The 24628-nt window shown below is 30.4% G+C and overlaps 1 protein-coding gene across 2 annotated transcripts; it reads right to left on the bottom strand.

The window, feature by feature from the left end:
- Positions 1-2065: 2065 nt before the first annotated feature.
- Positions 2066-11932, bottom strand: LOC115725053 (potassium channel AKT2/3). 2 transcript variants are annotated; one of them, XM_061117313.1, is made up of 12 exons: positions 11803-11932; positions 11307-11644; positions 10172-10390; positions 6612-6770; positions 6470-6527; positions 6057-6374; positions 5698-5937; positions 5289-5606; positions 4996-5181; positions 4716-4791; positions 4031-4603; positions 2066-2359 (listed from the first exon to the last, which is right to left on the bottom strand). In XM_061117313.1, the coding sequence occupies exons 2-12, from the start codon at positions 11627-11629 to the stop codon at positions 2241-2243; spliced, it is 2589 nt and encodes an 862-aa protein (XP_060973296.1). In that variant the 5' UTR covers positions 11630-11644; positions 11803-11932; the 3' UTR covers positions 2066-2240. The 2 variants fall into 2 exon arrangements, with proteins under 2 accessions (XP_060973296.1, XP_030510326.1); XM_030654466.2 differs by having other exon boundaries at positions 11307-11864.
- Positions 11933-24628: the final 12696 nt, after the last annotated feature.

Here is a 24628-nt window from a genome sequence, read left to right as displayed (position 1 = left end):
ACATACAGAAGTGAAATACGCCAAATGTTCATGGGGAGAACCGTTAATTCTATCAAACTTTTGTTTGACATAGTTTGGTGGAAATGGGATTCGGTCATAGTAAGTCGGGTATAGCTTATGATATCTCAGGATAGGCATGCTTGTTGTAGCCTGATATTCCCGAATACTCTCCATGATAAGAGCCTTCAGGTCTTGCTAAGGTTGGCCACCAGCTAATGGTGGTTGCACACCAAGCGATGACAGTTGTGTATTGCCTACAGGCGGTGCTGAGGATAAGGAATGTTGCCTAATCTCACTCTCTTTTTGTCTCATGTTAGATTGATGAGATAATTATGTTGAGAGTCGGGCTACTTCTTCATCCCTCTCAACCAATAATCTTTGAAGTTCCTGGATCTTCTCTTCATTACTGATTGCCCCAGCTACCAACACTGGCATATTTTTATCATTGCCAGTGGTTAGTGCTTCAAACTGAGTAATGAGATCAGCAAACACCCCTTGCTTTGTTCGACAAAGGGAGTGTCTTCTAAAGAGTGTTCAGATGTGCAACACCCTTCTTCCTGAACTTTATGAACAAAAGGGTTTACTGATTTCTGAACGGGGATTGTATGCATGGCACGAGCTCTTGATTGAGTTACACGTCCCGTATAGGACGTAGGCTTAACAGTTGAAGTGACCCTTGTTGGTCGGTATCCCTACTCCTTTAGGAACGAGTTAGGGTTTGCTTTGGAAACCCTTACATTGTCACTTCTAGCCTTCTTTGGGAAGGCAAAAGGCGTCCTACACCCCTCATCTAGTCCTAGACATAATAAAAGGTGTTCATTGTTCTCAGAAGATGCCTCCTATTGACCTTGGCGGTTGATAGGGATTACAATCGGAGGCCTGATCGGCACGTCTCTTACTAATTCCCTCGTTTCAAGAGGGTTTGGTGAGGGTGAAGTTTTTGTCCCCTTCCTGCCATTTGTTTCCTTCCTACCTCTCAGAGTTTGAGAAGTCGGTGTTGTCTCAATTTTCTTTGTGGAGATAACCATCACTGAAGCAACAATGGGCAAGAAAATAGGGATATAACCAATCAAGATACGCTCCTGGCCCCATTCCTTTTGGATAGTTATGGGGCAGTCAATCTTTGTTGGCTTCCCTTCTGTCTTGACAACTTTCACAGTGGACCTTTTCATTGCCTGGGGTTACCTCTTTTTGAAGCCTTTTGCTGCCTTGCCTCTCAAGGCTTGCACAATCTTAGGGATATTTTTCACACCTTTCCCTCTTCTAGCCGTTTTAGAAGGTGTAGGTTTCTTCACATTCTCCACCGGTTCGGGTACCCTGCATGAAATGGGTGCATGGTCGATAGAGAATGCCGCCAGATAGCGATTCTTTTTCCCTCGTTTAGCAGAAGAGGTCACTAGTAACATGTGAAAATAGACTGTCACTTGTGGTGCCATTTGTTTGATTTCAGAGAATCGAAGCTTTGTGTAGCTTTAATGGTGGATTTAGTTGACAGGTTCTATGGACATGATTGGAGAGCTTTAATGACTATTTTGTTAGTGAATCGAAGCTTTATTTATTTATTTATTTATTTATTTTGTTCTCAAATTAATTTATATGTTTGGCCAAATGGTGGTTGCCTGAAAATTCTAGGTTTTCATTTTTTTCAATTGGGTAGGATTTTATTTCTATATATTGGTAAGCATGTGCATTTATAGGATGTTTAATTTATTTGTCGTTATCTATAAGAATATTTTCTTAATTACGTATATAAATAAAAAATTTGCTTGACAAAAATCATCTCGCAGAGAGAAATTACTCATTTTATGCATCTTTCCAGTGCCATTTTTGGATTAGTCATTGAATATTTTCTTATTATTATTATTTATTTTATTATTATGTTTGAAATGAAGCATGTATTGTTGATAGATGATGAGTTACACTAAAAAAAATTGTAGCATTTGTTAAGAAAGAAAGCAATGTAATATAATTCTTCCATATCATATGAAATCGATTTCTTTGACCGAATCCTCTCATTTGTTTCATTTATTTTACCGTAATTTCTTTTATAAACTGTACAAAGAGCTTTTATTAGTAATGAAAATCACTCTTCTATAGAAGTAACACAAAATCTAACTGAATTAGTATCTGGTACACATATATTTCAACATTTGAAGTAGACAATTTGGCTCTTGATCCAAACATGTTTATTTGATTATCAAATTATATAAGGAGTAAAAACATTGTTGATCGAACTTCAATTATAAATAATCAACAATGAAAAGCTTGTCATTATCTCTAATTACTTCAATCGAATCAATCTCTGCTCCTTCATCATTCATTATCATCCTTTTGCTTGCATCTAATCCAAGTTTTTCACCTGTGTTTATTAGATGGTAACAAATTATAGGCACAAAATCAAATATTAGTAACTTTTTTTTAACCAAAAAAAAAAAAAAAAAAACACTTGGGTATTTAAATTATTGGTGTGAAAAATTTAAACAATATTAAGCTTTTGTAGAAGTTTAACATGCAAAGTTCACTGTTTATTCTTGTGTTACTTTACACCAAGTACTTGGTCCAAGAAGAAGCTCATTACTTTCTAGGAAGAGAATAATCACAAGAGCTTGAGTCATAAAACCAAACAATGAATATGAACTGAACTTTCTTGATATCATGTTTGTTATGAATCATTAGGAAATTATGTATTTATTAGCTTTACTTAAGAAAGTTTAGAAATTATGAGTGCATGCAATGTTTTTTTAAATTAGTATTTTATTTTTTTTAATTAAAAAAGTGAAAATATTTTCTAAAAACATGTTTTATAAATTAATTTAATTGAGAATCAAAATTTTAAAATTAAAAAAAAAAAAAACACTTTTAAATTTTTTTAAACAATTTTTTTTTATCAATACTTTGGATTCCGACTCTCACTTGGATCTTAGGACCTGGATCTGGACTTAGACCCGGACCCCAAATTCGAACCCCAAACCCATAACCCGACCCCTAACCCTGGTCCAAGATTCCAGCCTTGGCCTTGGACCTGGACTCCAGACTCAAACCTCAACCCCGATCCTGGACCCAGACCTCAGCCCCAGACCTAGGCCCAAACCCTAGTCCCTAGGGGTGTACATAGGTCGGTTTGGTCGGGTTATAGTGTATTTTTACCAACCCAATATAAATGTCGGGTTGCAAATATCTAATTGTAACACGTCCAATGAAAAAATAAAAAGTGTAACCCGCCCAATGATTTTCGTCGGTTTAGTCGGGTTAACCCATTTAAACTGATCTTTATTTTTTGTTTTTTTTTTCATTATTATTAGTTTTTAGTGTTCAAATAATTTATTTGAAAAAATAAATGTATAGTATAAGTCTTTCAAGATTAAAATAGTTATAGTTTAAATAAATGTTAAAAAATAAATATAAATTGAATAAATATTAAAATATTAAACAATATTTTTTAAAGAAAATAGAATAAAAAAAATATACTCATATGTAAATTCTAAATTTCAACTTCAATACTCAAATACAATCAAAATTATCAACTATTAATTTTAAATTTTAAATTAAACACTATAAAATACAAACTTTCAATGTAAAATAGTTTAACTATTAAATGTAATTTATATATTATATTATAGATTATTTTAGTAAAAAATATATAAATCGGTTTTTCTAGTTTTTTGGGCGAATTAGAATAATATTCAACCCACCCAATATATTCATTAGGTGGTTTGAATTTTTCGTAAACTTATTCGAGTTGTATTTTTTGTCAGTTTATTTTGTTTGATTTGGGTGATTTATTCGAGTTAGACGGTTTGTAAATTTTATTGAACATCCCTACTAGTCTCGGCCCTGGACCCAGACCCTGGCTCCAACCCCAAATTAAATAAAATTAACAAATTAAAATGAAAATAATAAGGGGAAAAACAAAAATGATTATAGAAAATGTTTTTTATTTTCAAAACAAAAATTTTAAAAATTTAAAGATAAAAATATTACCAAACACCACCTATATATATTTATATGAAATGTGTTTAGGAAAATTTACCTGCAATGTTTCTGAGCTCTTCAAGAGAGGCTGGCAATCTAATTAGCCTCCCAGGTTCCTTGCAAAAGGTCTCTCTCCTCTCCATTGGATGACCTTTATAAATACTCACTCTATGGGGATTATTGTTATCTCTAACAGAGTTTCTCCCACTACCTTCCTTTTCTGCATTCAACTGTATGGAAACCACTTCTTCTGGTGCATTTTCAGGCACACTGATCTGATGTCCAACCTCTCTCTTCTGCAGCATTTCAGTAAGAGTCGTCGAAGGAAACTCGTACGAATTTTCATTAACCACTTCAGCGCCATTCATCACCAGCAAGTTCACCATCTCCATACTGTTTCCTGACATGGCTACTTGTAGAGGTGTTTGCCCATGGTGGTTCTTTGAGTCCACATTTAGTCCATATTTCAAGAGCTCCTTCATCGCCGCCAAGTCATTTCTTTTTGCTGCTGTGCATAGAAGCTCACCAGCAACATATGGATCCGAAAGGATAGAAAAGTGGTAGAGGATGTTGAAGATGGTGTGGTTCTTGGATTCTATGGCATTCCACAATGCTGTGCTACCACTAAAGTCTGCATCATTAAAATTATATTTTAGCCATATTTTCTTATTTGGAGTGCCATGTTTTAGTCAATAACATGTAAAATAAGAAATTAGCACTGGCATGAAGCTAGTTAAAATGACCTTTTAAGTGCACATTGCAGCCATGTTTGAGCAGCACCAGAACACACTCCTTATGCCCTTCGGATGCAGCTATGTGCTGATACAAGAAAAGAAAAATCTATGAAATGGCCTCATAAACATCCTTCAGTTGACATGATTTTAGTTTAGCAATAAATCCAAGGCTTAACTGAAAAAAGTGCCGAAACTTATTTAATTTTACAAAAACCATTTGGTCTATTGCCTTTTATGGAAGTTCAAATGAGAACATTGAAATGAAAGCACACACAAACACAATACATACCAGAGGAGTTCTTCCATTGGCATCTCCAATGTCAGGATCTAGTTTGGCCTTAAGAAGCTCATCGAGAAGAGCAGCATTCCCCGTACTGGCGACAGTCAGCAAATTGTCATCCATGTTAGTATCACCCTCATCTTCCCCCTCAGCCAATAATTCTCCAATTTTCAGATCCTTCAACTTTTTGTGATGCTGCAAATAATAATAAGTATGAAAAAACAACACAAAAACATGTCATTTTTCTAGTTCATTTGTGTTTCAAAGAAATTGAAAGTAAAAGAAAAAGAGACCACTATTACCTGAAGGAAGTTCTTGAGGATTTGTATGTTATCATCTTTCTTTGTCTGCATTGCTTCAATTAGAGCTGCTGTCTTAAGCCTCAAGAGCTGCGATAGCGTTTTGGTTCGATAAGTATAGCCTTGAGGCCTGCAGCAAAGTGCTCCAACTTCTCCAAAACTATCTCCTGATTGCAAAGTTCCAACAACTCGCTCTTTATCAGTTTCGCAGTCAATTATTTCCACTTCACCTGAGACAACAATGTAAACATCATCGGGTGCCTCATTCTGCATCATAACATCTTCTCTTGGTGGTATGTATTCGGCTTTCATCTTTGCTACCTGCAGATTCATTGTTAACATTGTAATTGATTTGCTAAGATCAGAGGGAAAAGCAAGCAATTGGAAGAAGTATCAAAGTGAGGAACCATACCAAGAGCAAAAGTATTTCCTTTGAAACATTCTTAAAAAGATAATTTCTTGCAACTGTTGGCAAAAACAATTGCTGACATATACTCTTGCAAATCGATTTAGGTAGCTGTTCAAGCAATTGTTGCTGATTCAAACTCTCAGCCTTGAATCTCAAACACATATAAGCCAATATCTGATCTTTTAATCTTGGAGGCAAACGATTTCGCGACACAAAATTTGATGCAGCTTCAATACTATTCCTCTGTATACACAAACAAAAACCATAATGAAGAAGGAAACTAATTCATTCCAAATCCTTAAACAAAAGCAACAAAAAATGAGTGTGCAGGTAGACTAAGAAGAAGAAAAAGAAACACTAACGAATTCCATAGTGCGGCGAGTTCCTTCAACAACCAAATTTGTCATGTTGCCAATGAGGTAAGCAGTGAGGCCAAGATTGAAGAGCATGTAAAATATGATGAAGACCATTTCCATGGTGTTGACTGCATGGAGATCACCATATCCAACAGTTGTCATGGTGGTTATGGACCAGTACAAGGCCGAAATGTATCGAATCCAAAGGTTAGTTTCTGGGAAATTCGGAATCAAAGCTCCAATCCATGTCTTCCCTTGGTGAGGATACAACTCTGCCAGCAAATAGTAAAGGCATCCAGCACAGTGCACTAACAACAATGTCACCTTCCATACACAAAATTATGTAACATTTTTAATGAGAAATCCACTGTGTAACCATTAAATACTTCTACTATTTGCTTATAAAAAATTTCACTTACAGATAAAAGTCTGGCACATCTGACCCAAAAATAGCTGAACCTAATGTCCTTCTCAAGCCTGCCAAATCAATGATTAAACATGTAAATATATAATTAAATATGAATATATAGATATATAAATGAATTAATTATGTTATTGTACCTGGTGAAGAATTGCTTCAATCTTCTAAGTCTCCAAAACCTGAGCATTCCCAATAGGTAGCAGGAAAGGGTGATTTTGGGTTTGCCAGTGAACAAGTAGTAGAGTCCCTCAAATGGGATGGTTGATGCAAAATCCATTAGGAACCATGTTGACAAATACCTAACAAAACAATCAACAATATTATTACACCCATTATTTATTTATTCCATTTGCATCACTCCTCTAACTTCTAAAGGTATATTCTTACTGTACATTAATTCTTTTCGGTTTTAAATTTTCATCTGTATACATCACTTACCACTCAAAATAATTAAATAAACAAATGATTACCTTATGTCTAAAAATGATAAATGCTAACTAAAATTTAAAAATAATCTGCTAAATCAGAGTGCATAATATAATAAACATAATTTGTACATGTATCATTACTCAAGGATACATAATACTATTTATTTAGAAGGATCAGAACAGACTCTACAGTACTTTCCTGTAAGATTTTGCAAAATAAATTGATTTCATGTAACAAAATTATTATTATTGTTATTTTTTTGACAAATATATATACTCAAGAAAAATATATACTAGCATGTTCTGTTTGTTCTTCGAAAATAAATGATTTCATGTAGTCAAATTAATCGAATATAGAATAAGTACAAAAATTTATTCTGAACTATTAATATTTATTGCAAATGTCTCTAGTTGTATTTTTCTTTTTAAGAAAAAGTAATTTATCAATGTAATACTCATGTAATATTAATTGGACATAGTTCAAATAAAAGGAATTTTAGAATATATATGTAAATTATTAAAGTATGTTTGCAAATATTTTTTGAATTAGTTTTTTATTTTTTTAATTAGAAAAGTGAAAAATATTTTTAAAAAAAACATGTTATATACACTTGTTTTTACTTTATAATTTTTAATTGAAAATCAAAATTTAAAATTTTTTTTAAAAAAAATCAATTTTATATTTTTTTAAATAATTTTTTTCTTAATTAATATTTTAGACTCTCATCCCAACTTGAACTAATTTGGGACTCGAACTCCGGCCTCAGCTCCAATTCCAAACGGATCACGATCCCAACCCTAGACTTAGACATGGACCCAACTTAAGTAAAATCGAAAAATAAAAATAAAAATAAAAATTATAGAACACACTTTTGTTTTCCTTTTTTGAAATTAAAAAATCAAAGTGATTATAGAACACATTTTTATTTTTTAAAAATAAAATTCTAAAAACAATAATTTTACTTTTATTTTTGTGATTAAAAAATTTAAAAAAATAAACAAAAGTATTATCAAACACTCTTTTAATCTTAATAATTTAATTAGTGTCAAATTGTCAATAAATAACCCTAGTACTGTAATAATAATTATATGACTCATAGCGACATAAATAAATGAGATAATTACATCAAATACCAATTTTTATAAATTTTATATTTTTAAGTTTAAAGTTTTTTTTTTAAAAAAAATTGCAATATTTTATAAAAATACAAAAAAAAAAATCATGTGAAAGTAACAAATAATAAAAATAACATAAAAAGTAATATACAAAAAATAAAAAATTAACAACAAAATAACAAAAGTACAACATAAAAATATACCAAAAAACGGTAGTTTATGTAAATAAACTCTAAAAACAGTAAAAATGTTAAAAAATTCGTACAAAATATATTTTTTATATTTTTTATATTTTTTATTATTTTTTGTTATTTTTGTGTTGTTTTAAATTTGTCAATGAGAATAATTCATTTAGATTAAAAAATTGAGCAAATGAAAAGGAATATTTGCAGCAAACTTTATAGTTATAGAAATCTTTTTCAAAAACCAAATATAATGAATTTTTATTGAAGTGATAAAATTGAGAGATACATACAACCACAACTGAAAAGCATTGTGGTACATGTGGAAGTCGTAGAGTCAACCGTCACGCTCTTATTCTCTTTTTTCCGTTTATTTTTGAAGATGTAGTTAGCAATCATACAACAAAGTTTTCCTTAAAAAGTTTAAGAAAAAATTATACAATAAAGTTGTAGTAGACTAGTAGGTTTTTTTTCTTCTTAATAATTAGAATGTGAATATAAAATTAGAAGAAAAACGCAAATCCAACTTTTCTAAAGTCTAATACATTAGTGATTGTGATAAAACAAAGTTAGGATGTGGGTCATGTTCCTAAATAGAAACTGGCACTACTCTTTTTTAGTTTACTGAATGGAAAAGAAAAAAATATTGAAGATAAATTCAACAAGCATGAAAAGAACCAAAAAAACTCTATTTCTTTTTCTAAAACAGAAAAAAAAAAAAATTATATTCAATCATGCAGTTGTGGTGACATTATATATTTATCTCAACTCAAAACAAAATAAATAAGACTGTAAAATTAACATCAGTCCATAATTTTTCCTATAATTGCTGTCACGGTCCATTATATATAGAAATACATTTGAAATGCACGGTCCATTATAATTTAAATATAGGTTTTGAATATTGTCAATGTTTTTCTTTTTTTAAAAAGGAAAAAGAAAAAATGCATACCATTTTTCATTATGTATTGCAATAATTAATATATTCTAATTTTTATCTAAAATATAACTTAAAATTTATACATATGATACTAATATACTAAAAAATACAATATAAATTATAAATTATAAAATAATATAAAAAATATAAAATAAATTATTAAACAAGTTCTCGCACTTCGGGGTGGGGAGTATTATCTCCGTCCACTGTCCCCATCCTATTTAACATTCGTGGACAAAAGATGATCCGTGTTCCTACCATGTTTCCTATTTAGTAAGGAAATTGTTGCCTCATTACGGGCGGGTCCCTACATGGCCCCATTTCCATAAAAAAAAATGTGCATCTCTAATCTAACCTACTAGTTTATGAGAAGAACAAAATACATCGAGGGAGGTGTACTTTATTTTTTTTAAATAATGTAATAAGTTAAAAAAAAATTAAAAGATGATAGAAACTTATATTTTTATATTATATTAGGTTTATTTGTATCGTATCTCCTTAAATAAATATGGTTTGGCAAGTTAGTGTCCCAATAATTTTTTTTTTTTTTGGATAAATTGGTCCCCAAATATTTAATTTCTTGAAAATATGAAGTCTTCACTCTTAAATAATGGTAGTTTTGTAAACTTTAATATTTTACACTATTTAATTTATTTTTATGTTAATTTTAAATGATTTATTCGTTAGACTTTAGCTTGATTCTCATATCATGTAAGAATATGAATATAAAAGTGTGTGGTTTAGAAAATAAGATTAGGTGAGTATATGGTAAAGTACACATGATTTTATCTCAAAATTAATTGACAATGAAAATAGTATATTTCATGTATTTTATTTTTGGTATTTTAATTTTCATACATTTTCAATGTAAAACTCTCCAATAAAAATTAATAAGAACCAACTTACTAAACGATAAGAAATAAGTTTACTTACTTGAATAAAAAAAATTAAAAAAAAAAAAAAAAAAAAAAAAAAAGAGAAAAAAGATAGAAGAGATGAGAGAGAGAGAGAGAGAGAGAGAGAAATTAAAATACCTGGTAGCAATTTTTTTAGAGTGACGAACGAGTAAATGAGTGGTGGGGTCAATATAAGCAACAAAGAAAGTCAAAACGATGTCGGTTGCGAAGAAGAGATCAACTACACTATCTGCAATGTAGAGTGGTTTCTTCGGATATGAACCAAGGAATGCCACCTGAAATGGGTATGCCCATGCTGAATACGCCACCAAAACCACCATAAATGTCTCCCAACATCTGCCACCATATACCCACATATATAAATACTATATAAAATTAATGCCATTTAATCCAAACTTGAATAATATAAACAAAAATTGTTGATTCAAGTTTAAATAATCAGAAATAAAAACGTATAAATTCAAACCTTCATATTTTTAATTAATTATAGTATTTTAATTAATACGTCTCGGGTGAAAAGACACTAGTTAGTCTTTTACCTATAATTATTGTGATGTAAATTATTTAAATCATATTATCAGTCAATAATTTTACTTTTATACTTCAAAAAGAGTTTACTGTGCTGGAAAAATTTCCAAAAAATGTAATAGTAAATTCAGTGTTAAAAATAAAATTATAAACATCGTACATCTGTGGTTAGTTTGGATTTAGCTTTAAAAATAGATATATGTACATATTTCTGTTTAAAATTCTGTCTCACCAATTATAATAATTTATTAAATATGGGACTAGCTTCAACTTAAACACTTGGAATAATCTCTCAAAACGGAGAAATTGACTATAGCACTGAAAAGAATTCTCCTTTATAGATTTGACAAATATTTATTTAATTCTCAAGTACAAAATTTTGTTCTTTTTAAATTACTTTATATGTTTCCAACAGGATAGGGCATAATTGCATAAAATGTTAAAAGGTGGGATAATAATATATTCTTACCGAAAGCTTACTTATGCCTAATATATCAACAATATTTTAAACTTACATAAAATTATATATTTGTATAATATATGTAATCTGCCATACCAATTCACACAGAAATTCAATTTTAGATCATATATATACAATAAAAATATAAATGTTTAATTTGTAATAAATAGTGAACATAGTACTACAAATAAGTATATGGAAAAACACCATGCAATACACATAAATAGATACATAATATATTTTTATTATAGAAATAATTATTACCTGTATCTGGAATCCATAGGGGAGATGATCCAGCCTTTGGATTGAATCTGATTTTGATTAGAAGTAGAAACTCCCAAAGGGGGAAGGATCAACTTTGAGAGGTTCCTTAAATTTAATGGAGATGACATTATTTCATCACTATTAATATTACCCTTTGTTGCTTCTTCTCTTTTATTGTTAATATTATTATCATTACTATTTCTATTGCTAAATATTCTCTTCTTCACACCTGCTCCACACTCTTCTGATGATGTCTTATGATCATCATCATGGTGATGAACAACAAATGGGGTAGCACTTCTCATGTTCAAATCCATGTCCATGTATAATTAATATTCCTATATATAAGAGATCATGAAATATATAAGTACATATTTATATATATAAAATAAAAGAAGAAGAAGAAAACGAAGAGAAAGAGAGAGAAGGAAAAAAGATGAATGGAAATGAGAAAGAAAATGTGTGTAGGAAAAAAGAGGTCTGTTTGGCACTATACCCTTATTGCAATAATATTGATTGATGGATTGCTTCTGATAAGATCTTAAATAGAGAGAAGAGACATTGGTGGGGTTCTGCAATATTATTTGGCCTACATAGCTTTGTATGCAATTTGATTCAATAGGACCACCACACACATATATTTATATAATAGAATATATTATATAATGTAATATCATATATAAATACACCCACATATATACATTATTTGTAAATTTGGCCTTATTATTTGCTTTTTTGCACAAGTCCAAAAAATAGCCTAGGGGTGTGGATATTTGGTTAGATACTTTGATTTGATCATTTTTAACAATGGTAATTAATTAAATAATAAGATTAAGATTATTGTATAATTTTTTTTTCATCAAAAAAATTATTATATAAAGAGTAAATACTATTTTGGATCCTCTGTTTTACAAAAGTTACCAATTGGACCTTGTGTTTTGTTAAATGACAAAATAGACCCTGTATTTTTTAAAATAGTACCCTGAATTGATTTTTTGTCAAAATAAAATTTAATTATAATCCGATTTAAAAATGCTATGACAAAACTGTTTACATTTTTTATATCTGTTTACATTTTAGAAAATACAGGATCCATTTTGTCATTTAACAAAACACAGGGTTCAGTCTGTAACTTTTGCAAAACACAGGGTCCAAAATAGTATTTACCCTTATATAAAATGTTAGATTGATTGATTGATTGTGGTGGCCAAAGGTAGGTTGCTTCAATTTATAGTGTAGTAGAGAAAATTAACAGTGATATGTACCAGAAAACTGCAGACACATATTTTGTCAATATTTATATGTTATATATTATGTTTGTAGGTCCCAATTCCATTTACCACGTGTGATACCCATACCCAGCCCTCTCTACACCAATATATATTAGTAAATTGTATATAATTTATGCAATTTTATTATGCATATGGTGATCATAATTAATTTTATATAACCTACATTAAAATAATTCATAATATTTACTTAAAGATGCCTCATCATGTTTGTCAAATTCATGCAATTTATTTTATGGAATTACTGTACATACAAACGTTTTTTATTTTACATAAAAAGAGGTGTAAAAAATGGAATCCCATTAATTTATTATACTATGCCTTTTTGTGATTGTCAATCATTTTAAGAGGTTGTATGATATGTTGTAATATTTTATTCTTTCACATTTTCATATTTTGTTAAAAATAAGGGAGATGTGAAAACATTATTTGCCTACTATGAGCTGTTATGAGATCATTCTAGAATTTCCACAATTCTTGGAATTTTTTTATTTAGCCAATCAGGTTGCAAGTGTTAGAGCATCTCCAAAGAGACACTAAATTTGGTGTTACACTATCACCAAATTTGGTGTCAAAAATTATTTCTACTCCAACCACAACACCAAAAATTACACTAAAAAAAATATTCCTTATTATTATATTAATTTTTTAATAAATTAAAAAAATAATATCATATTAATTAACAAAAATTACCACAATTATTATATTTAATTAATAATTTAAATAAACTTACTAATATGATTAAAGACAATAATACTGTAAAATCGGCGAAATTCGATAAATTAAAATATCATATTGCAATAATATAAATATTACATTACTAGAGAACAAACATTACATTCATGACAAAAATAAATATTATAAGGTGCTTTTACAATGTATTCTTCTAAATAAAAGAGTCACGCAATAGAAAGTTTGAATTTTATTTTCGGCATGTTAAATTTTTTAAATTTTTTTAAAATTTTGCAGAATGTTTTAAATAAATATAATGTACACGACCATAAAAAAAAAGACTAAACAAGTCTCCCGAATGTCGAAACAGGTAGGAGTAAATCAGTGTACCACTTTTAAAGAAGTGCTTTATTTTCGGCGTATTAAATTTTTCTAAATTTTTTTAAATTTTACAGGATGTCTTAAATAATTATAATATACACTACTATATAAAAAAAAATAGACTAAAAAAGTTTGTCGGGTGCCGAAATAAATAGGAGTAGATTCATACATCACTTTTAAAAATGTGTATTAAAAAATTTCCCAAAAAATAATTCTTAATTTTACAAATAGAATAATATTAATATATATAAATATAAATTAAATTATTAAAAAAACTAAAAAACAAAAAAACAAAAAAACAAAAACAAAACATGCTGTGGCTACAGTGCACGGCATATATGCCGTGCACTGTAGAGAAACTACCAATTTGCAGTGTATGTTGCTGCCTCCTTGGATCAATCCTCAACACCAAAGTATCAATTTGCCGCCTCCTTGGAGTTGGCCTTAGGGAACCCACCACAAAAAATTTGACTTTTAGTCATAGTAAAAGTTGTGATTAAAAGTGAAAAATGTTGGTGACCAAAAATTTTAATCACAATTTTTTTTTTTTTTTTGACGAGGTTGTGACTAAAAAATTTGTGGCTAAAAGTTTTAGTTACAATAAAAATAATATTGTGACTAAAAGTGATTTTTAGTCAAAACTAATTATTGTGACTAATAGTTGTTAAGATATCACTATAATTAGTCACAATTACCCTTTAGCCACAAATTACTTATCATTGGTGATAACATTTATTGTCACTAATATTTATTTTTTGCCAACTTTTGTCGTCACTAATATTTTTATCGCCACAACTTAGATATTTTTAGTTACAGTTTTTATTACCACTAATACATATTAATTCACAACAAAATATTGTGACTAAAAGTTTAATTTCTTGTAGTGACCCTTTACTCTACTATAACTAGGGGTGTTCATAAAAATCGAAAAATCGAAACCGACCATCAAACCGACCAAACTGTAACCGAATTTTCGGTTCCATGTCATCACCGAATTTGGCGGTCGGTTTCGGTTTCGAATTTTTTGACATGGCGGTCGGTTTCGGTTTTTAAAATAAAAAAATAGTTTAACCAAAAAACTGTCAAAACTGCCAAAAACCGCCTAAAACTGCCAAACCGAAAACCGCCAAAAACCGTACGGTCGGTTTATACGGTTATAATTTTTAAACGGTCGGTTACGGTTTTCGTAAAATAAAAACCGTAACCGACCAGTCGATTATAAAATTGTAAAAACCGACCATAACCGACCGATTTTCACCCCTAACTATAACTGATATGCTAGTTTATGTATATTTTATAAAGTGATTTAGATGTATGTTTCAATTGATTGTATTTATTTTATGCAAAATTAAGTTTTGTTTTCTACTTGTTTTAGATTTAAATGGTAAAATTTATAATATCAATTAAAAATGAGAAGAAACATATTAAATAAGATGCATATGATGAATTTATCATGAAATTTAGAGTTCTAAGATATAATAGATAAAAGATTTTGTGTTTCGGATGTTCAACACGCTCTGTTTGTGAACGAAAATCAAGTCTGAAGCTTCAAGCCAATTTTTGACCATGATGTGTGTTGGGATTTTATGCCCTAAATAAAACTCATTACAATATAATCAAATTTACTAATTAATAAAAGATTACAAATCATTTTATGTTGCATGGTTCACGTGATTACTTTTATGATTATATGTTTAATGTATAAATTCTATTTAATCCTGAACATATAGTTATTCACGATTATAGTGTTGTCTACACAGTGAAAAATAATCATGATTATATGTTTCAAAGTCTTTAGTCCTGTGATATATCAGTGCACTGACGTGATAATCAACAATAAAATTTACTTACACATTGATATGTGGCATGTCCTTTCCAATGCATTGGCAAAGTATGCTAGTATTGGATGTATAGAGTATACATCGGACTGGACCAATATTGTCATTAGATAAGATATCATAAACTTATCGTTAAATCTTTAGAAGTCAATATTACTTAGTTGATTTTAGGTCAATAGATCTTAATCCTGATATGTTTAGGTTCTAGCTTAAATGTATTATTCGTGTTCTTTGACTTGTTCGATAAAGTTGACCAAGTGGATCTTCCCAATAATTGTTGGAATTTTATACCCTAAATAAAATACATTTTAGTGTAATCTTATTTGCTATCAATAGAAGATTAGAAGTCATTTAAGTTTACATGTTATTTTTATGTTTATGGTTTAATATACAATTTTTGTTAAATCCAAAATATATAGTTATTCACAATTATAGTTATGACATCATAGTGGAAAGTAATTGTGATTATATGCTTCAAAGTTTTAATCTCATGATTTATCAGTACACTGAATTTACACTAACGTGATAATCACCGATAAAGTTTACTTACACATTGATATGTGGTATGACATTTTCATAATATTGGTAAAGTATACTAGTATCGAATGTATATGGTATACATCAGATTAGACCGATATTGACATTAGAAAATATATCATAAACTTACCGTTATATCTTTCTAAGTCAATATCACGTAGTTGATCTTAGGTTAATAGATCTTAATCCTGAGATGGTTAGCTTCTAGCTTAACTGTATTATTTGTGTTCTTTGACTTGTTCGTTAAAGTTGACTAAATGGATCTTCCCAATGCATACATCTTCGGAACATGGTAGTACAATTGAGTGGGAGCGCTAATCATAGATACAGAATCTATAGTAACTATAATGACATAGAAGTGAAATGATAATTTTCTTTGAGCTTGGCTTTACAGAGATAATGGAAGAGCTCTTATTTTATTATTTATATTAGTTTATTAAAATATTATTTATAGGAAGCTAAGTGTTTTAAGGATAAAATATGTTGAGGGGTAGAATGGTAAATTTGTCCCTACTCGATGTAGATCATCTATAGAAGATCTTTGACTATTTGGGTTGAAACAATGGGTAATTAATAGGGTATCTATATTTAGAACATATACAGTATTTTATATAATCAGGAGTGCAATTTCGAATCTATAGTGGAGTCAGGAAGAATTAATAAGTTAGGAAATTTAATTGGTAAATTTTAGATCTACTTATTGGGAGCTTAATTATATAGGCCCATGGACCTCACATTAGTTGAGATAATATTGGCTTGTAAACTCAGTTAATTAGTTTTAATTAATTAGAATTCTAAACTAGACTATGTCTTGTTTGTGAATTTTCACCAAGCAAAGGCTTAATTGAGAAGAAGGAGAAGATTTAGGGTTTATTTTAATTAAAAGATTTTATAAGGTCTAATTAATATATAAGTTAAATGGTAATTTTATTTGGTAATTATTTATAATTATTAAATAAATAGATTTGACATTTATAGGATTAGAATTAAAATATGGCATTTGTGAAAGAAAAAATAAGTTGTTGAATAAATGGCAAAATTAAAACCTATAGTGCCCACATATATGGCTAGCCACTTAAGGGTTTAATTTAGCTATGATTTTATCTTTTTTAATTTCATATAACTTAAATCTTAACCCTAGATGAAATTCTATAATAAATAATGATAGACTCTTATTTTAATAAGCTGATAATGAAATCCTATAAATGATAGGCTCTTATTTTCATAAGCTGATAACTCGAAATTTGTCAGACAAAATAAGAGAGGCTCTTATTGAATTCAAAATTCCTTCTCTTCTCTTGTCACAACCCGAGACCTAGGTCGTGGTAGATATGTAATATCCATAATTTGGGTGGTCAAAGGTCACATTTTGACCCTTGTAAGAAGATAAAGCTTATAAATGATCTTTTAATTTATATCACAAAATACTTATTTAAAAATAATGGATTAAGTCCTATATCGATAAGAAAATATTAGTAACAAAATCAGGACCATTCATTAATATAAAAGAACAATAATATTCGCAGTTATGTAGTCACCGAAAGATAGATTTAATAGGTCAATAAAGCACCAAAATAATATCTAGCATCCATCATTCCTCGTTTCTAACTGACACTTACCTAATTTAGGTCATCCAAACCATCTATTCCAACTTAAATACAAAATTAGTTTCATTGGAAGATTATAGAGTAGAATAAGACTAAACTAACAACAACTTTCTTTCTCAACGGTACCATCCTCATCCACTAGCATCAAACTGAGTTCCTGAAATGAGAGAAAATAGGGGGTGAGCTTATCAAGCCCAGTAGGAAAATAACTAATATCAAAGGACCCTTGGTTTAATAAAATTCTTGCATGGTTAGCTTTGTAAAATAAAATATCTTATCATCATTATCAAAATGTATAAACAAAGTAGAGAGACCACAAAGAATCACAAAATCAAGCTTTGAATGCATATCACACCGTCCACTAGATCCCTAGCTCTCAATACCACTCATAGAAGATGACATCCAAAATCGAGTAGTCGCACCTAATAACAACCATAATACTGGGGCTCAAATTCAATTCACTTCCTGTAAAGATTTTAGGACTTTCACCTGCAGGTGAGAGCACACCTGATCTACCTATGATGACACAAAGATTAGGTCATGAAACAACAATATGTAATGAACATGATCAACATGGCTCTCATCAGTACAACCAAAATAGGCAAATAATAAGAATAACAAAAGAACATATTCTTTTTTATTTCTAGAAAATTCAGCATCATAACGGTTGTAGTTTGAATAAACTCAAAATCATAACCTGCATAAATATTTGTACAAAAATATATTTGGCACTCAGTGCCCCAGAACAGTCTAGAAAAATGTGCAGATTAAGTTTTCAATTTTTTTAAACAATTTGTAAATCATAAAAATTAGAATAGGTCTAATATTATTCAACACCTGTAAAAATTAAGTCCAATAATCAAGTTGACTCCCTACCTCTCCCAAGTCGTTAAACTTTTTCCAAAAGACGATCTTAAGCTCTTAAGTCTCGAGCTCCAATTGTTTAGTCCAATCTTAGATGTTACTCTCACCTTTACCATCAAATGGCTAAATAATTATCATTATTGCATTCTACATTTAAAATCGAGTCCAACGACATATAATATGATTATATTTAAAGTTTGGAGTTATAAAACCTCACCTAAGCGGTGCACAATAAATATCGGTGGCGGCAAAAATTAGTATACCAAAAATATCGCCAAAAATAGGGGTAGTATATATCAAAATGACCACCTCGATGAGTAGATCACACATATGCCAACTGTTTGTCAAAACAATACACGTTATCACTGGAAAGTCGTTAGAAATGGGTGGAGCTACAAAATTGTCACTGAAAAAAGTAACGAGTTGAGTGAAATAGCTTAGTGTAGGTTGTTCTTCTTGTCAAGTTGAGTCTAGTGGTGAAGACGGTTCGTCAAACAGACACCGGAGGTGGTTTGAATCGCCAAACTTTGACTTGCGATTCTGGGCTAACGGCGGCGAAAGGAGCGGCGCCGCTTGGGGTTGAGGTCACCGGCACTTGAGGGTTCGAATGGTCCGGCGCGTGGGGTTGGATGGTGGCTGGAGATGGGTCACCGGAGTCACGCCAGTGATGGGATTTGTGGGTTTTCTTTTTGTATTTTGAAGAGAGAGAAAAAGAGAGAGTGAGTGAGAAAGAGGACGATATATGGGGGTTTGATTGTTTCTTTTTTATATATATTATTATTATTTATCTATTATATATATATCTTTGACTCATTCAAAAATTGAGTCTTTACATCTCTACTCTAGAATTTCAAAATAGTGAAAAAAGTACTTTTCCACTCAATTCAAGTCAATACTTAATCATAGTATGGAAGATTATGAAGAATTCTATTACCTAAGGAGATTCAAGTTCAGATCTTGGTAATACTCTGCGACAGAAAGTAACAAGGGTTAGAGATTTGAATAGAAGGGGTCATTATATTCTGCCACCACCAATGTAAGGTTTTCTACAACTTTATATGTATTTATTCATTGTTTGAGGAAATTTATATTTAGGATGTTAGATTATAGATTATAATCAACATACATGTTAATAAATCTAGATTCTGGTAAAACAAGTTCCAACAATACTTACATATTGGGAATATGATAGTGCTAATCATAGATATGAAATATATAGCTTCTATAATTATTACAAATGAAACGATAATTTCTTTTGAGCTTGGCTGAACATGATAAATGATTGAGTGTTCATTTCATTAATTATATTAGTATACTGGAATACCATTTACAAGTAGCTATGTATTTTAAGGATAAAATACATTGAAGGGTAGAACAGTAAATTTATCTCTACTCGATGCAGATCATCTATAGAGGATCTTTGATTATTTGGATTGAAAGAATGGAGTGCATCTATTATTGATATATAGAGTGTTCTATGTAATCAGCAGTGCAATTCTAAATCTATAGTGGAGTCATGAGAAATTAATAAGTTAGAAAATTTACTTAGTAAATTTTAGATATACTTATTGAGATCTTGATTACATAGGGCCATGGTCTCCACACTAACTGGGATATATTGTTTTGTAGTCTTAATTAATTTTTTTTAATTAATCAATTAGAATTCTAAATAAGACTATGTCTTGTTTGTGAATTTTCATTAAGCAATGCCTTATTTGAGAAGAAAAGAGGATTTAAGATTTATTTATTAATTAAGAGACTTTGTAAGGTTTAATTAATAAATAAATTAAATGATATTTTTATTTGATAATTAATTATAATTATTAAACAGATAGAATTGATATTTATGGGATTGGAGCTAAAATATGGCATTTGTGATAGAAAAGATAAGTTGTTAAATAGATGGCAAAATTAAAACTTGTTGGGCCCATTATAGGTTCGGCCAACAAGTGTTTAATTAAGTCATTATTTTATAATTTTTTTTAATCCAAATAATTTAAATCCCAACACTTGATGAAATTCTTTATAAAGAATGAGATGACTCTTATTTTCATAACCTTCATCATACTCTTTTGTCAGACAAAATAGAAAATGAAAAAGAGTCACCATCTATTTTGAATTCTCTCTTCTTCTTTCTCAAAATTTTCGAAGCCTTGGTGAATTGAGAGTATGTCCATTCATGTCAAAGCAATACCTAGCATAGTGAGGAAGACTATGTCTAATCAAATTAAAGGAGAGAAGATCCAAGTTTAGATGTTGATAATGCTCTACTACAGGCAGGAATCAAGGGCTAAGAATCTGAATGGAAGGAGTCATTATATTCTGTTGTCATCAATGTAAGGATTTCTTAAACTCTTATGTGTGTTATTTCATTGTTTTAGGAAATTCATATTTGGGATGTTAGGTTATAAAATTATAATCAAAATATATGTTAGTAAATCTAGATCCTAGTAAAATAAGCTCTAACAAATGACCTCAGAGCCATGGTAATAATTTATTTCATGAAATATGGATTTAAAATGATGTTTGATTAATTTGGATGTGTTCATGTTGGTTTATGTATTATTTGACGATTGAATGTGAATTACAAATTTTTTTTTGAAAAATGATTTTATTTTTATTCTGAAAATATTTTATTTGGAATTCTTATTAAATTTTAAGCAAGTTTAGTTTTTACAAAACTCGATTCCTAAAAATGAGAGAGTTATGAGGTTATCAATTTTTTTGGTGCATTGGGTGCCATTCGTTGAGCCTCATGCGCGAAAAAATTCGGACAAGGAGGGTCATTCCCGCGCATGATCCCTGTCTCAAGCTCCTCGCTGCGTGTCTGAAGCCCTTGCACTGTTGTTTTCAGAACACGAAGGCTGCAAGTAGCCTCCTGTGCGCCCGGATGAGGCTGCACATAATCTAGGAATTCGGACAGGGTGCTTTGCACCCAAAAACTCGATTTTTTTTTTTATTTTTCACCCAATTTCGAATTTTTCCATTTCAAAACCCTAAATTTTAATATAAAATATTAATTTTAATATATGAACCTAAATAATAAATTTTGAAATTATTAATATTTAATTATTTTAATAGTTTATTATTATTTTTTGATATTTTAAATTTGGTTATTTTATATTTGAATTATGCTTAGATTATAAAAATTTGTTAATTTTTTAATTTTACAGATTATTTAACAATAAGATTAGATATTTTAATATTAGAAATATTTTAAATAAAAAGATATTTTTATTCTTTTAATTTAAAATGTTATATTATAAATTATCTTATATGATAAATTAAATAACAATAAATTTGAAATTAATTTAGATATTTTAACCATAATAATTTCAAATTCTTAAATTGGTTATTTTATGATATAATTTATTATTTAAAAATCATAAGTTGGAAAAATAATATTTATTATAATATTATATCATTTTACTTATGAGAAATTTATAAATAATATTCATATATTTAAATTATTTTTTGTAAAAATTTGAAAAAGACTTAAAATGAGATATTTTAGCATATAATTTTGAAAATTATCGTTAGTTTATTATTTTATTCTTGAAATAATACTTGCTTAACCATATTGTAACGTCCTAATGCTAAGGCACGCTACAGTGCTTTTTCAATAATTGTGCAATCTTTGCTAACCAAAGAAATTTCTCGAAAAACGTGTCAAATTAAAACTTTTGCATTAAATACTAAACTTTGTAATTTAATAAAAAGTTTACAAGTGCCGGGATCCCGATTTTTAAAACTTTACAAACTTTACTTTTCAAGCATACATTTTAAAATATACAGATTTACAGGTCGCACAGCGACTTTCAAAATACAACTCCCAGATGTCCCGAGACCGAACACTCCAGGTCGCGCTGCTTTGACATGTACAATCTCATCCGAGCTCAGGTCCACTCCTGTTCAGCCTTCGCCTTTCCTTTACCTACACATGAAAGTAGAAACTGTGAGTCGACAGACTCAGTAAGAAATGCATATAACATATCACATAAATTCCGACCTGTAAATAGGCGCCCATACACCTATCTACAGGGCTTAACAGATGAGCAAGAGCGTTCTAACTGCTTGTGCTACTGACCATGATATCACTCCTACTAGCACTATAATCGTGTTGTAGGACCGGCACTATGTTTGTGCCGCTATGATAGCATCAATAACATCCAAAAGTATGATTGGCCATGATATCACTCTTAACCAGTACGATGCCTGTACTGCTGAACCGACACAATGGTTGTGTCGCTATGATAGTACCAAAACATACTTTCCAGGGTGAATAACACTCTTAACCAGTACGATGCCTGTACTGCTGAACCGACACAATGGTTGTGTCGCTATGATATCACCCAAACACATACAAAGATACACACAGCATGCATATATATATCATACATATACATACACCCAGATATTTATATCACACGTTATATTCAGTTCTTACCTGTTTTCCGAATTCAAACGTGCTGGCCGACCTGAACGGAAATCTCGTGCTAGATGGATGCCCTAATCACATTTAGAAACCGGGTAAGTTACATGATTCAAAACCCTAATCCCGGGAAATCCAAAACCAAAACCCTAGGTTCTGCTATGCTCTTAATGGGTTATTCTAACTGCGGAAATGGGGAAACACCCATCCGAGGCATCGAAATGGCAAAAATTGAGAAAATGAAAGGCCCGGGAACCTCGCCAAAACCGGCTAGCCGGTTTTTGTGGCCCTGCAAACCGGCTAGCCGGTTTGCACCAGTTTCCCCAAAGCATTTCATTTAATGCTCAATCTTCCACCAAATGCCATGAAACCTTCCAGAGTACCTAATTAGGGCATAAACAATATATTCCAGCCAGCAATTCACAGAACAAACCATTATAATTCAATTTGCCATTAAAGCTCAAAGCTTTGAACTCTAAACCTAGAATTGCACAAAACTTAAATCAACCATTAAAACCAGCATCTAGGACTTAAAATCAACTTATCAAGACCCTAAAATTCGAACCCTAGGCAATTCAAATCTTAACAGCCCCTAGTTTACAATTCCACATATTCAACCTAAACTTAAAACTTGAAAACTAAAGAAGAGTTTCATTAGAGCTTACCTTAGGTTGATTCCCCTTGAATCTATGGCTGAAATCACAAGAAAAAATGGTAACTTGGCTGGGTTTCCTTCTGGTTTGAGAGGGGCCGAACACCAAGAGAGAGAAGAGAAATGATATCTTTCTTCAATTTCAATTTCTTTTCTTAATTTACTTTCTTTCAAAGAGTATTTCCCTTTTACATTAATTAGGCTGAAATTATATAGGTGTCACCACCCAAGGCTGCCACCTAACACTCATTTAATCAATTTACTAAATGTCCAAAATGCCCTTAACCCAAAAACTAAGGCTTTTCTAAAGCTAGGGGTAAAATGGTCAAATTCCATAACCCCGCTCAATCCCGATATTTTACTCTCTCTAAAATATTTCCCACTAAGAAATAAGGTTCTAAACTTACCCATGTGATCAATCTAGCCATCCATCGCATTTTCCGTTGTCGCCGAACAAAAATTACAAAAATATTATATTCCACATATAAACTAAATAATACCCCTAGAGTCTAATAAAATCTCCGGAATTGAGAAATTATAACTCTAATATTTATTTCTAAATATTGGGGTCCACAATTAAATAAATTCACAAATAATAATAAATTAATAAAAATTAATGCTAATTGCCTTTACTAATCCAAATTATTAGAGCGGTCATTACAATTATCCCCCCGTTAAAAGGATTTCGTCCCCGAAATCTAACTTGAATAGCTCTGGATGTTGAGTCCCTATATCCGACTCCAATTCTCAGGTGGCTTCTTCCACCTTACTATTCCTCCAGAGTACTTTAACCAGTCCAATAGTCTTATTCCGAAGAACTTTTGTACAGGTTGCTCCTCACAGAATAAATCTAGTTGCAGTTCAAGGGCTTCATAACTCAAGACATGGTCGGGTCTGATACGTATTTCCTCAACATAGATATGTGAAATACGTTGTGAACAGCCAATAACGCTGCTAGCCAATATGTTACCTGCCTGACCTTCTCGAGTATCTGAAATGGCCCAATGAACCTAGGGCTTAACTTACCCTTCTTCCCGAAGCGTCTAATAC

Source organism: Cannabis sativa, chromosome 6, assembly GCF_029168945.1.
Source record: "Cannabis sativa cultivar Pink pepper isolate KNU-18-1 chromosome 6, ASM2916894v1, whole genome shotgun sequence".
NCBI lineage: Eukaryota > Viridiplantae > Streptophyta > Magnoliopsida > Rosales > Cannabaceae > Cannabis > Cannabis sativa.
Note: the sequence above shows the minus strand (reverse complement) of the source record. Positions and strands in the feature narration are given on the sequence as shown.